Below are 16,081 nucleotides of genomic sequence, written 5' to 3' on the forward strand. Positions count from 1 at the left end.
GGTGTGCGCCCCGCTCCGCGTGCACGTGCGCCGCCGCCGGATCGGTGGCGGCTGCGCGCGCCGCCCCCGGCAGCGCAGCGCCGGCGTCGCGGCTGCCGCAGTGGCGTCGGTCAGTGCGGCAGTGGCCGGCACGGCGGAAGCGCGCCCGCATCGATTCGCCGTGGAGACGGCGGCAGCGGCAGCGAGGTGGGCCGCGTCAGTAGGGCGCAGCGAGCGGCCGGGCCATGCCGACGGGCAGCGCGACGGCGTGGTTCCTGCTGGCGACGCTGGCGCTGACGGCGGCGGCCACGGCGCTGCTGTGCGCCGCAATGATGACCGACCGCTGGGAGCAGCTGTCGTGGAGCCGCGCGCGCCTCAACCAGTCGCTGGCGCCGGTCGCGGCCGAGTGGCTGCTGGGCGGGCGCGTCGCGCGGCTCGTGCTCGGCGTGACGCGCCGCCTCGCTCCCGGCTCCGCCTCCGCCTTCAGCCGCCAGGAGGACGCCGTCTTCCTCGTGCCCACGCACGGCGGAATCTGGACGCTTTGCACCTCGCTGACCGGTCAGTGCCTCTGCCCCCGCCCCTGCCTTGTCTCACCTCGCACGGCGTCCGGCACCACACTGTCTGCCACTAGACTGACTGAGATGCGGGGAGACCTGCACAGGAACTAGCAGTTGACTCTCTGCATAACGGATACAAAGTACTCCGCATAAACAGGCGGAAACAGCCATAATCGATTATAAGATTCACGAACAATCAATGGTGTCACAAATACACTTACGAAAATTGGACGTGTCACGCCATGAAGCGCCAGTCCAATGTTTACGAAATATGCGGAGAAATTCATCGCTCAATGGGTATCAAACCGAGTTCTATTCCATTCTGAACTGATATCTATACTGAAGAGCTAAAGAAACTGGTACACCTGCCTAACCGAGCTAGGTGGCGCAGTGGTTAACACACTGTACTCGCATTCTGGAGGACAACGGTTCTATCCCGCGTCCGGCCATCCTGATTTAGGTTTTCCGTGATTTCCCTACATCGCTCCAGGCAAATGCCGGGATGGTTCCTCTGAAAGGGCACGGCCGAGTTCCTTCCCCGTCCTTCCCTAATCCGATGAGACCGATGACCTCGATGTTTGGTCTCTTCCTCCAAACAACCCAACAACGCTTGCCTAATATCGTGTAGGGCCCCCGGGAGCACGCAGAAGTGCCACAGCACGACGAGGCATGGACTCGACTAATGTCTCAAGTAGTGCTGGAGGGAACTGACACCATAAATCCTGTAGGGCTGTCCATAAATCCCTAAGAGTTCAAGTGGGTGGAGATCTCTTCTGAACAGCACGTTGCAAGGCATCCCAGACATGCTCAATAATGTTCATGTCTGCGGAGTTCGGTGGCCAGTGGAGGTGTTCAAATTGGGGAGAGTGGTCCTGCAGCCACTCTGTAGCAATTCTGGACGTGTGGGGTGTCGCATTGTCCTGCTGGAATTGCCAAAGTCCGTCGGAATGCACAATGGACATGAATGGATGCAGGTGATCAGACAGGATGCTTACGTACGTGTCACCTGTCAGAGTCATATCTAGACGTATCAGGGATTCTATATCACTCCAACTGCAGACGCCCCACACCATTACAGAGTCTCCACCAGCTTCAACATTTCCCTGCTGACATGCAGGCTCCATGGATTCATGAGGTTGTCTCCATATACGTATCTGCTAGACACAATTTGAAAGCCGGCCGGAGTGGCCGAGCGGTTCTAGGCGCGACCGCTACGGTCGCAGGTTCGAATCCTGCCTCGGTCATGATTGTGTGTGATGTCCTTAGGTTAGTTAGGTTCAAGTAGTTCTAAGTTCTAGGGGACTGATGACCTAAGAAGTTAAGTCCCATGGTGCTCAGAGCCATTTTGAACCACAATTTGAAGCGAGACTCGTCCGACCAGGCAACATGTTACCACTCATTAACAGTCCAATGTCGGTGTTCACGGGCCCAGACGAGGCGTAATGGTTTGTCTCGTGCAGTCATCAAGGACATCCGATTGGGCCTTCGGCTCCGAAAGCCCGTATCGATGATGTTTCGTTGAATGGTTCGCACGCTGACACTTTTTGATGGCCCAGAATTGAAATCTGCAGCAATTTGCAGAAGCCTTGCATTTCTGTCACATGGAACGATTCTCTTCAGTTGTCGTTGGTCCCGTCCTTGGAGGATCTTTTCCGGCCGCAGCGATGTCGGAGATTTGATGTTTTACCGAATTCCTGATATTCACCGTACACTCGTAAAATGATCGTACGGGAAAATCCCCACTTCATCGCTATCTCGGAAATGCTGTGTCCCATCGTTCGTCCGCCGACAATAACACCATGTTCAAACTCACTTAAACCTTGATAACCCGCCATTGGAGCAACAGTAACCGATCTAACAACTGCGCTAGGCACTTGTTGTCTTATGTAGGGGTTACCGGCCGCAGCGCCGTATTCTGCCTGTTTACATATCTCTGTATTTGAGTATGTATGCCTATACCAGTTTCTTTGGCGCTTCAGTGTATTATCAACATCAGTATGAGATGTGACTTCCTTGGGCAGGAATGCTCTGTTATATTCGTGGGGGCAACAGCCTCCGATTGATTCCTTGCCGTTCCAGAACCAAATGCTGTGTAGCTTCATGAAGATTGCCGACTGGAGACAGGTACGAAATATAACGCCTTCACATCACATTCCAGGCGTATCCTTCCTTCGTTCCGATCCAGTGCAATTTATCCAGTCAATACCAAGTCGTGACTAATGTGATATTTCTCTTATTTCGCGGAGAACAAACCACACTCGTACACAGGCTATTATTACGAAGGAAACGCCGCTGCCATAGGTATTTTAAAGCTACTGCCACCTCCCCTCCCGGAAGGTATCCACGTACCCCTTCAGACTGAGTTGGAGTATTCGCTTGGTCAGGTGTGATCGCCACTGTCAAAGGCATTTTAAAGCCACTGCCACCTTCCCTCCCGGAAGGTATCCACGTACCCCTTCAGACTGCGTTGGAGTATTCGCTTGTTCAGATGTGACATCATGTGACAAAGTATTCACACATCGGTATCTGAGGCAGGAAATGGGAACCAGCTCGGTATTTACCTCTGTTGATGTGGAAAACCGCAGAAAAATCGCATGCAGACTGGCCAGCACTTCGGCCTTCGTTGTTAATCCACGAGGGGTTCGATCCGGAGCCGGCACACCTCCCTGAGTCTCGGAAGCTGGTGCTTCAACGTGTTTGGTATTCAGCAACGTCCCAGACATGCTCAATGGACGACAAATAAGGGTGCCGGAAAGGTCTCTCATCAATCCGTACATACCTCAAGACACCTGTGGTGTGAACTCCTATGTTCGCTTTGCATTGCCCTGCATTTGTTAGGCTGCTCACGAAGAGTAGGGCAGGAAGGTTTACAATTCTTGCCACAGACTGACGAGCATTCAGCCTCCATACAACAGTTACTAAATGAGTTCTTTTGTCGCATCCAGTAACTCATCACACCATGATTCTATATGTGGGAAAGGTAATGGTCAAGAGAAATACTGCTTTCTGTGAGCCTTAAGCACGCCGTCTGCAGACATGATGGTGTCGATCTCACCGCTACAAACAGAAGAGAGACTCACCTCAGATTGCCAATCACCGTGCGAGTCTACACCATGACTACACCACGGAAGTCTCTGTTGTGACTTCTGAAGTTTTCCCGGCGTATTTCTTCTTCTAGTAATCTACGGGGAGGAGATGATTCAGGATATCCTCAGACTGGATAAATCACGTGAGAAAAGAGCCAGGTTACTGCGCTCACTTACTTTCTTATTGAAATGTAGAGACAATAATTTGATTCCAATGTTTGCTAGAGCTGTTCGCTTTATTAATAGTGTTGCTGCAAATAAGATTAAGCGCAGGGCAAGTTTGGCCTTGGTTAGAGAACGAATTCGTTAAACACGCCGAGAGTTAGAGGAGATTTCCAAGGATTTATTTTGTTTACATCTGAACATTGCGGCAAGATAGTCCTCCCTTAATTGGGATTGGATTGATGGTGTAACTTGGGCCAAGGCGGACTGGGCCCACAGGGATAGTACAAATAGACAAAGTCCTAAGTTTAATCGCCTCGCTAACACGTAAATCGCAAGAAGCCCCTTCTGGGCGATCGGTTGTGAATCTCACGGAGAAATCGTTTGACGACGCGACGATGTCAGTGCTTGCACCTATACCTTCTTCACCTCCTTTAATCGATTTCACCAGTTCTGTTGAGGAGGCTATTAGACCTCTTTCCGCGGATTCTGCAGACGAAATTCGACGGTACTCGTGTAGTACCTTGCTGTAATGTGCGCCGCAACGGAGCAACATATCTTCAGCGGAAAGAGCTGCTCTTCGCAACCTCCGTGAAGATATTGGTACGGCCGTACTCCCTGCTGATAAGGGCAATGCTACGGTCCTTTTCACAAGGCAAGGCTACAACGAGAATATATACAGTCATTTGATTTTATGTACTGTAAAATCGATAAGGACCCAACGAGCCATACATCCAAAAAAACTGCTACGCTTTTGAATGATAGTTCTTTACCTAAACAAGTTATCAGGAGGCTGAGGCCACACAATGCTGTTCCACCAAGACTGTATGGGCTGCCCAAGATTCACAAGGATGGTGTCCCACTACGATTGATAGTGAGTAATATTGGTGCCTCTTCTTATTCGACTGCAAAACATGTGGCCTCTTTACTCAAGCTGTATGTGGGTAAGTGCTGCCACCATTTACGTAATTCTAAGGATTTTATCAATCGTTTGAAGATTGTTAAGCTGAGCAGCTCGGATTTACTAGTTAGCATCGATGTGTCTCACTTTTTGCCAAAGTGTCTCTATTTGACTCGCTACATCTGATTGGTAACTTGTTCAGAGTGATTTGACGGCTTTGTTTGAACACACTCTCACCTCAACTTCTTTTTTGTTTACTAACGAATTTTCTGAACAAGCTGACAGTGTCGCCATGGGGAGTCCCTTGTCCCCTGTGGTGGCAATCTTTTTTTGGAAGACTTTGTGGAGACAGCTCTTGAGTCTGCCGTCTTAAAGCCTACGGTTTTTTGGCGTTGCTTTCGTTGTATGGCCTCATGGCAGACAATAACTGGAAAAATTCTTTTGTCATTTAAACGCTTTACAAGAGAACGTCAATTTTACTATGGAGATTGAGAAAGATGGGAGTTTACCCTTTTTTATATGTGTTAGTACGCAATAAGAATGATGGGTGTTTGGGACATTCGGTGTACAGAAAACCTACAGATACAGATCCATGTCTTCAGGCGTCCAGCTGCCATCACCCCGCACAAACCGCCAGTATTCTCAGTACTTTAATTCATCGGGCGCATGTAATATTGGATGCTGATAGCCTTCAGCCTAGTGCATCTGGAGAAGGTTTTTAAAGAGAATGGCTATACTTCGCGTCAAATACGGAAGGCCATGCACAATTATAATAACAAGAAGCAACGCTCTGAGGAGACTGATGACCATAAATCAACTACGTTCCTTCCATATGCCGGGAACGTATCTTCCAAAATAGGCCGATTGCTTGGGAAGAATAATATCACTGTCATCGTCCGTCCACCAGCAGAGAGCAAGACCTTAGTCGTATCAGTTAAAGACGATTTACAATTGAGGATGGCGGGTGTTCATGAAATTCCCTGTGAGTGTGGCGCGGCATATATAGGTCAAACGACATGAACGCTGTGTAGAACACGAAAGAAACATCCGTCTGCCGCAACCCTTAAAATCAGCAGTAGCAGAACATTGCATTTCCATGGGACATTCAATGGAATGCAATAACACCAAAATTTTAGCACCAGTTTCCAGCTTCTGGGATTCTGTAATTAAAGAATCCGTGGAAATACGTCTTGCTGACAATTTAATGAATCGTGATAACGGCTTTCATCTGGATAAAAATTGGAATACAATTATTAAAATTATGCGGTCACAGCGGAATAGTCAAGGTCAGTCGATAGCGATTAGGATGTTCTTACTTCACCACTGAGGGCAGCACACACTACTTGGCTGCCTCGCGCATGTCACCTACGAACGCTTGCGCCGTAAACCGCCAGAACGATTCGCATGCGCGGAATTCTCTATAAATGCTATGACTGCATTAGGTCTCTTCACGTGCTATAGGTTGGATCCTTGTAAGTGTTTCGTTACACGAGTGCGTTTTCGTATCGTTTCGTTGTACGTCTCACCTATATCAGCGTTGCCGATCTGCCTTTTCGGCGTTGATATTTCGTAGTTTTTGCCCCAGATTAGCTGGGAAGTTTTTGGTGTGCGTAGTCCTTTCGTGCTGGGTCCCTGGCTACGCCAAGCGGACCCATATCCACCGTGGAGAAGTCCGCGGCCCTCTGATCCGTGCACCGCCGCCCCTTGTGGTGAATCGCGTCGGAGACGTTGCTCACCTCAGCTTCCGATCGCGCCTGATGTTCCACCCACCTCGCAGCGGGCAAAGGATAGTTTGAATCGCGCCAACCGCCACAAATCGCCAATGGATACCACTGGCACTGAAACCCACCCCCGTGACGACTGTCCACCGTCCCGTGTCAGGGACCGTTCTTCAGTGTCGTCGTCGTCCGACGATTCCTCTGGTCGCCTAGTAATTGATCTTTGTCGTAATGAGGCGGCGGCCACCTAGGCTGTGTCTGACCACCACCTGGCTGTACCTCTGAGTGCACCTCTTCCTCCGTTGTCCCGCCACCGTGGCGAGACTTCTCAGCCCCCTGACCCAGTTGGAAAGTCCGCTGGCCCTCGCTCCAGACGCTCGTCCCCCCACGCGTACCGTAGTGATCACAGATCAAGCTCCGATGCCTCCCTCCTGGGGGACACCGCACCAGACGGTCCGGTGGATGCCGGACATGGCTCCTGTTCCTGTTCCAGACCCTCCTTTGCAAGAGACATCATCCAGCCCTCTGAAAAAAGAGAAGATACACCCTATTGTGGTGTATAATGTCGCTAATTATACAAAACTGAACTCTGTGCTCCAGCGGCTCATCTTCGGCCAGTTGCAGGCTGTATACCAAAATGATCATGTGAAATACCTGCTCGACAGATGGGACGATTATCTTACCATTCTCGAATTTGTCAAAACGAGGGCGATGCCTTACTTTACCCAGCAGACGTCGGGCAATCGCCGAACCAAAATCGTCATCAAGGACTTGCCCCCAGAAGTTACAGCAGGGGAGGTCAAGGAGGAACTGCTTCAGCTCTGTTTTGAGGATTCTTTGGTCCACCAGTGTAGCAAGAGATATCCTGAGACCCAGGTGTCACTACCCTGTCCTACCCATGTCGTCTCCCTTTCCCAGAGGGAAGACATAGAGCGGATTTAGCAAAGCGGGTACCTTCTGTACACAAAGGTCCGGATTGAATCGTACGAGGGCCAAAATGGGCCCGTCATCTGTCACAAATGCCAGCGTCTATGACATACTGGGAATTACTGCTCCCTACCATTACAGTGTGTTAAGTGTCCGGCCCACATTTAGTGAAGAACTGCACACTCCCCACCTTGGAGAAACATACATGTGCCAGGTGTTTGGGCTCAAGCCAAGATCCCCACTACATGGCATCCTGGAGGGGGTACCCTGTTTACCAGAAAGCATTGAAGTCTTCATGTCCTCCCAAAAAGAAACCAAGAACTAATCGCCCTCCCCACCACAATGGGACACCACCAACTTTCCTGCTTTGTGGGGCCAGCCTGCTGCACCTCACTCAGCAGCTGCTGTGGGACCAGCCACTCAGACACTGGACGTTTCTGAGGCACCTGTTCCCCCCTCTGCTTAGACTCCCAAGTCCTCCTTTGCTGCCGCAGCCCAGTCTCTCCCTCATTGCCCATCTTCCATGATGGCTTCCGCTGCTCACCCACTACAGGAGCCAGCTACAGCCCCCTCGAATCCACCTGTGGCTGTATCCCAGCCTTCTGCCCCTCTGCCCCTACCACCACTCTGCCTCCACTCCACCTTCCACTGCCTGCCACAAGAGCAAGCAGCCCACCTGGGACTCTCCCCTGGTGGCAGCAGATGAGACGTCCTTTCGGGAGGACGTGCACAACATCCTCCAGGTCATCTCCTTCTTCATGCAACCCCAAATCCGGGCTGTTATTTGTTACACTGCCCACAAAATCCGTCGGTCGGAGGACGGGCTCACCAAAGTCATCGCCCTCGTCGAAGCGCTAAGTCAAATATTGCTGTAATGGCGACTCGACTACCACAACTCCAACAGCTCAATGGCTCTGAGCACTATGGGACTTAACTGCTGTGGTCATCAGTCCCTCAGAACTTAGAACTGCTTAAACCTAACTAACCTAAGGACATCACACACATCCATGCCCGAAGCAGGATTCGTACCTGCGACTGTAGCGGTCGCGCAGTTCCAGACTGTAGCGCCTAGAACCGCTCGGCCACTCCAGCCGCCCCCCCCCCCCCACCCAACAGCTCCCTTGGGATCTTGTCACCTGAATTTTTAATGCCAATGGCATTAAATGGATGAAGACAGAATTGAATGCCTTGCTCCATGACCATCATGTGGATATTTTATTGGTCACAGAAACACAACTTAAACTGGCAGACAATTTCCACCTTCACAACATGGTTTGTTACCACTCTGACCACCTCGACTGCCATGGTGGGGGCACAGCTGTGTTCCTCAACAAAGCACTTGTCCATGCCCAGGTGACTCTCCAACCAATGGAACACATAGAGGCCACAGAGGTTACCATCTCCACACACCTTGGTGCCGTTACCTTCACAGCAGCATACTTGAGCCCAAACAAGCCACTGCTTGAAGCAGACTTTCACACATTGACGTCCTTCAACAGTGTCATCATTGGGGCACATCTCAATGCCAAGCACCCAGCTTGGCATTCTCGGGTCTCTAACCCCAAAGGCCGCCTCATCTCTGACCTGGAGGACAGTCTATGGCCCCCATGAACCTATCCATATCCCAGTCCGTTCCAACTGCCAGCCAGACGATCTGGATGCGGCCATATTCAAAAACATCGCCGCTCAGTTTTCCCTGGAAGTTCTCCATGAACTGGCCTCTGACCATGACCCAGTCCTCTTGCACCTCACCAATGCTGCCCTTTCATTGGATGTTCGTTCCACTGTGACCCACACCGATTGGGACAAGTTCGCCAGAGTACTTAATAACACCATTAGGCATGACTTCGACTTGACAACACCGGCCAATATAGTCCGTTCTGTGGATTACCTTACTGCCAAAATCCAGAAAGCAGTGAAGCTCTCCACCACCACTGTCCCTCGGGCTTTATCGCCCCTGGACGATTTGCCTCCCCTGTTATGGGAACTGAAAGTGAAAAAGAACCGCTACCGCCGGCGGTGGAAGCAGTTACGCGATCCTCAGAACAAACGCCAAATGAAGCGCCTCCAGCGCAAATTCTGCCGCCAGCTCGTCGACTGGAGGTCCAAACAATGGGAGGACCGCATGTTCACTTTCCTCCTACACCATAAGTCCGACTGGACTGGCGTTCGCGCATTGCGATGTTCTATGCCGGCGACTGCCCATCCTATTCGCATGACAGTGGGCTAGTCATATGATACCCTCCAAATTGTGGAAACGCTGGCGGATGTGTTTGAGGCCCAAAACCATCTCCGTGTCCAGGACCTTTCGCCAGCAAACCTACAGGACGAACACAATGTCTTGACAGCTGTTGCTGCTTTTCGCACTCGTCCATCTCAGTCTGCCCCCCACTTGTCGTCAGTGGCAGAAGTCCAGCGGATCCTACGATGGAAACGTGGCTGGTCAGACCCTGGATTGGACGGAATTTTAAATGAACATCTTTGCCACTTACCGCACGTGCCTCTACTCTTGTTCACCAAGATCTTAAATGGTTGTCTCACGTCTGGCCTTTTCCCCTCTCAGTGGAAGCAAGCCAAGCTCACTGCGATCCCCAAGCGGTTCAAGGACCCTACAGTCTCCACCAACAACAGGCCCATCAGCCTCTTAAACACCATGGCGAAGGTCCATGAAGCGGTGATCCACCACCGACTTTCCCAACCTCTGGCGGGGGCTGGGACGATCCGAACTCAACAGTTCGGCTTTACTTCGCACCTCTCTGCCGAACTTCAGTGCCTCCGAATCATTGAACATGTCAGCAAAGGCTTCAACGCCGCCAAGTCGACAGCTGCCGTTTTTCTGGACTTGCAGAACGCCTACGATAAGATCTGGACCGACAACCTTGTGCACAAGATGCTGACGCAGACAACTATATCGGATATCTATGTGAAGATTGTGGATGACTTCCTCTGCGGTAGGACTTTCCTCGTGGCTCACTGGGGAATGCGTTGTGACATTTGCCCATTGACAGCAGGCACTCCACATGGTTCTGTGCTGTCTCCCATTGTTATTAACATCTACGTGAATGATATGACAGTCATCCCCGAGTGCCACCTGGCACAATATGCTGATGACACAGCACTCTATACCACTGGACGTATCACTGACGCCATCATCGCCAGCCTCCAAGTCAGGTGGACGCCACCATCACCTGGTGCTGTACAAAGAAAGTCACTCTTATTGCCGCCAAAACTACGGCAGTCTATTTCATGAAACGGCGCCCAGTTCTCCGCCGCAATATTTCGACTGCAGGCGTGCAGGTTCCCTGGTCCCCGACGATCACCTATCTCGGGGTCCGGACAGACCACAAGCTGCTGTTCCACTGCCATGCAGAGTGTGTCTCCAACAAGTGGCAAAAGCTGACCAGGGTCTTGTGCCTCATCTTCCGCAGTAGCGAACTTACCCACCAAGCTCCGTGTCTACCAGGCAGTTATCCTGCCTGCCCTCACGTATGGCTCCACTGCATGGGCCACGATTAGTGTCACCAGGATGAGGACGTTGCAGCGCCTGCAGAACGAGGTTCTCAGGTGGAGCCTGCACGTCCCGCCACTCACGAAGATTGTGACTCTCCTTCAGGAAGCAGATACCGTTCCCCTCAAGGAGACCATATACAACAACGCCCGACGGCTCTATGGCAAAGTGGTTGCCCTACAGGACACTGCCCATGGGCTACACCACGTTGTGACTACACATCCACGCCGCTGGTATCGCCATCCGGTTCCGCTGACCATCCTAGAGGAATCGGCTTCCGAACAGGACTAGCGCTGGTCCTATCACGACCACCACAGCTGAGTCCTTTGGCAGAACTAGCTCTCAATTCCACGTCCACTACTCTCCAATCCTACCTGCCCATGTCGGACTAAGTTTTTATGCCGGACAGAAGAGTACTGTCACCGTTGCAGAGTGTATGGGACTCCAACAAGTCCCACCGCCACACCTCCAAAGCGTATTGCAGTGACGCAGTGTCACTGCCCTATGGTTTATATTTACTAGCTCACCAACACAGTTAGACACCGCGGAAAGCTGGTGATGTTGTAGTGTACCGTATAAAAAAAAAGTATCTTCAGTGCTTCTGAGGATGGCCGGACGTCTCTGGGCCGAAATATCGTGGCAGAATGTTGATGGGATCCGGCTGCAAACCCGAAAATTACTGGAAGAAGTCTCTGTCGTCTGGAATCAACAGTAAGCGACGCATGGCAACTCTAAATTTCAACACAGGTCCCAGGAATTTTTTCCCGACGGTACCGCTCTGCAGTCATTGCACTGCTGTCAGCCGGCTGCGCGATATGTGGGTACGATGCTCCCATTTCCCTCATGCTAATCCTTTCTCAAAGACCCAAATTTATTTATGATAAACTGTTTGTACGTCCTTCGGTCATGCTGTGTTGCATCTGTTCCTGAAATGTTCTAGCACCGTTAGACACAACCAATAGCAATCAATAACCACACTGTTCTTCATACGTAGGAACAGCTCTTTTCTGTGCTGAAAATAAGGTCGCATAAAGATGAAATTTTCTTGAACACATTCCGCTGGCATGAGAATACTAGACAGCAGTCTGGTAGCCTTTGGTCAGTGTATTAGTCTTGTAACACTTTCCATTTCATTCAGTGTATGTGGGGGCAGAGGGCTGTGCTGGAGAGGAGCATTTAACGTGAAATGGCCACAAGAAACCTAATCGTAGCAAAGGGAGATGCCAAATTGAGATCTACTGGAAGAATCATCAAGCAGTGTAGTCAGCTCATGAAGAATATAGATTAAAAAACCGTCCTTCGACCGATGCTTCAGTTTTCGACCATCCCAGGGAGGACTGGCGTAAAAGAATAGAGACTACCTAAAGAACAGTAGCGCGTTTCGACATGGGTTCATCTAGCAATTGTGGAAGCGTCATTGAGTTGTTCATCCAGTTTTAATAGCAGATGCTGCAAGAGAGGACATGTTCGCCACCATGTGGTATACTTTTAAAATTCAGAGAGCGTTCAGCAATCAGCATATTGCCTTCTCCTACATACGTCTCGCAAAAAGGCAATGAACGTGTAATAAGTTGCATTCTAGGTCACGCGGTGGCTTATCAACAGTCATTGGTACCGCTCACCATTCGCGAGTGAAACATGAAAAGTGGGGAAGTGATACTGATACACGAATTACCCTTCGACACGCACCTTAACTGATTTTGCAGTCCATGGATGCAAATGTAGAAGCCTGCCTACAATGCCAAACTGTTAGTAATGACACAGTTTTCATACGGGGATGATCAGTTCGGCGGCAACCTAGATGTTTTTCGGAAGGAATAGGCCGCATATTGGAACAGAATTTCTTCTTGTCCAGCCCTTTTCACACCGCCGTCAAAACACGGGGTTTAACCTCAATCCTAATTTCTCTTCGTCGTCACCAACACAAGCAGAACAACACATTCCGCACAAACACATCTCCCTCAGACGCACAAGCAGCTGAAGTGGTGTTAAACAGAAGATCTCCTTCACGCGATGATCCACACAACTTTAGCATTCTTTACATAAAATTTTGCTCTCGCTACGACAGTTAAATTGAAACTACACTACTGGCCATTAAAATTGCTACACAACGACATTTAACCGACAGGAAGGAGATGCTGTGATATGCAAATGATTAGCTTTTCAGAGCATTCACACAAGGTTGGCGCCGGTGGCGACACCTACAACGTGCTGACATGAGGAAAGTTTCCAACCGATTTCTCATACACAAACAGCAGCTGACCGGCGTTGCCTGGTGACACGATGTTGTGATGCCTCGTGTAAGGAGGAGAAATGAGTACCATCACGTTTCCGACTTTGATAAAGGTCGGATTGTAGCCTATCGCGATTGCGGTTTATCGTATCGCGACATTGCTGCTCGTGTTGGTCGAGATCCAATGACTGTTAGCAGAATATGGAATCGTTGGGTTCAGGAGGGTAATACGGAACGCCGTGCTAGATCCCAACGGCGTCGCATCCGTGTTTGGCGACATCCCGGTGAACGCACATTGGAAGCGCGTATTCGTGATCGCCATACTGGCGTATCACCCAGCGTGATGGTATGGGATGCCATTGGTTACACGTCTCGGTCACCTCTTGTTCGCATTCACGGCACTTTGAACAGTAGACGTTACATTTCAGATGTGTTGCGACCAGTGGCTACACCCTTCATTCGATCCCTGCGAAACCCTACATTTCAGCAGGATAATGCACGACTGCATGTTGCAGATCCTGTACGGGCCTTTCTGGATGCAGAAAATGTTCGACTGCTGCCCTGGCCAGCACATTCTCCAGATCTCTGACCAATTGAAAACGTCTGGTCAATGGCGGGCGAGCAACTGGCTCGTCACAATACGCCAGTCACTACTGTTGAAGCTGTGTTGAAGCTGCGTGGGCAGATGTACCTGTACACGCCATCCAAGCACTGTTTGACTCTATGCCCAGGCGTATCGAGGCCGTTATTACTGCCAGAAGTGGTTGTTCTGGGTACTAATTTCTCATTATCCATGCACCCAAATTGCATGAAAATGTAATCACATGTCAGTTCTAGTGTAATATTTTTGTCCAATGAATACCCGTTTATCATCTGCATTTCTTCTTGTGTAGCAATTTTAATGGCCAGTAGTGTACATAATGGATGCACGAGTACAGGTTGTAGACACACGTTGACGACATATGAAAGATTGAGTCCAGCTGTGAGTCGTGCTCGGATAGGCTTATGGTACGGCGAGCGCTCGCTATAAGCGGGGAATCCCGGATTAAGTCCCGATCCTGCACATCGTATTTTCATTGTCGTCAGTCCATTACACAGCTGATGTTTGTCCATATTCGCAATAATTGATATATTTCTTTGTTTCATCAGTTAAGGCGCTACGTATACAAACAGAAAATCGCACATGTCAAATTATATGTATATATACTCAGAAATAAACGACTGCAAACGTTGTTGTGTCCCAGATACAAGCTACCGAATGGAAAGTCGGAATTAATTACCATTTAGAAGACTTATTCTGAAAACAAGGTGAAACGTTACTCAGCGCAACCGCTCGTGTCCGGGTCCGTATCCAAAGTACATCTCCCTTAAACACTATCAGCGTAACATCGTCGCGACTGAGAAAAGACTTTCTTCGTACTCCATGAGGCCCACCAGACGACTCCCTTTCCGGGACGCGACGATGCGACTTAATCACGTGGGGCTGCACCCTGATTGGCTCCGTCGACTCCAGTGGTATGACTGCTGCATCTCTTGTGGCGCCCGCACTGTGAAAACTTTGAAGTACGCCGCGCTGTTGCCACTGGAGCGTTGGCATACGGTGCTCGAGAAGACAGTGGCTGCGTCTTACGCGCGCCGACCGCGCTGTATGAACGCACGGCATAACGAACGTACCTTATGTTACAGCGGCCGTGAGGATCATAGTGACCTTTACACGATATACGCCCGGATCAGGACGCCTAAGATTTGTTTTGTCCATTCCATTTCTGGAATACGGAGCAATCAGTACAAAGAATGATTTTCGCATGACCTTGTATAAAAGAAAATCTACTGGTAAAAATATTTGTTTTGTTTGATTACGACATTTATGAAAATTTGCTGATTGAAAAATGCGCAGAAATGTCCAATATGAATATCTCCATGTTATCTGCTGGCCACAGATATCAGCTATAACGTACATCATGAACAATAACAAGCAGAAAATACCCGCTTCTGCGCATTCCGTCTAATGCGCATGTGCGCATTCACCGGAGTTTAGAATTGGTGTCTATATCCGCGCACGGATAATACGCTTGCTAATTCTCTGCGTTCCATCCGTTCTACCGCCAGATGGCTGGCGCGCTCGACCTGTACCGTTCGTGGCGAATCGTCGTCTAACTCATCCTTTAGGTTCCTGTCTAACCACACCATCGGAAATCGCGACATATTCAGAAGTGAACAGCTGAATGTATGTGACAAGCAAGAATGCAAATGTCGTTGCTTCCTGTTTCAGTAGCAGAAATTTAGTCTTACATTTTTTAACCAGACTCGAGATCAAAATGCATTGAAACATGCCTATGTACTCCGGGTATAGGTATCCTAAACCTGGATAAAATGTGAAAGGATGTTATTATAAAAGGATCGGAAAAGCCACCGCTAATCCCCGGGCATCCACACTCCCACCAATACCCTCTCCCCTCTCCCTCCCTTTCTTCTCTCCCACTGGCATCCTCCCCCTCCCCCTCCCCCTCCCTCCCTCCTACCTTTCCTCTTCCATATGGCAGGCTCCCGGCTATTTCGTGCAAACAGTATGTTTTAGTGCTCCGAAGTTCGTCGCCATTGCTAGTGTTTTCCTTCCCATCAGTTCATGTGCCTCTCCTTCAATGCTCCTACGTTCACGTGTGCAACTCTGTGTCTCCGTTTGCATATTGTGCTGAACTTTTTTATACAACCAGTGCGTCCGTGAACGCCTTCCCTTATTTTAATATGTATGTCTCTTGTTTTTATCCTCCATGTATGTTTGTTTTGTTGTTATGTCTTCCTGTTTAATGTATGTTTTTCTATGGCCGAAGAGTGACATAGATAGGCAGCTGCCGGCCTAGCTTTCTCTGTAATGGTTTGAAAATAACAATAAAGGGGAAAAAAACACCCCTAACACCAATCAGTTTTACACCGTCAGTTTGCACCGTGGTTTTTACGACCATAACCTTCCCCTCTCACCTGTTGCGGCTTCCTTTGATGGTCGGAAAAG

At 49.9% G+C, this 16,081-nt stretch overlaps 1 protein-coding gene across 1 annotated transcript in view; it reads left to right on the plus strand.

Moving 5' to 3' along the window:
* The first annotated feature begins 224 nt into the window (after nucleotides 1-224).
* LOC124594320 overlaps nucleotides 225-16,081 on the plus strand; it is a 292,174-nt gene continuing 276,317 nt past the window's right edge. Inside the window, exon 1 of the mRNA XM_047132683.1 lies at nucleotides 225-537. Within this exon, the coding sequence (XP_046988639.1) occupies nucleotides 225-537 (313 nt within the window). The remainder of the gene's footprint in view (nucleotides 538-16,081) is intronic.

The sequence above is a fragment of the Schistocerca americana genome, chromosome 2 (genome assembly GCF_021461395.2).
Source record: "Schistocerca americana isolate TAMUIC-IGC-003095 chromosome 2, iqSchAmer2.1, whole genome shotgun sequence".
Lineage (NCBI taxonomy): Eukaryota > Metazoa > Arthropoda > Insecta > Orthoptera > Acrididae > Schistocerca > Schistocerca americana.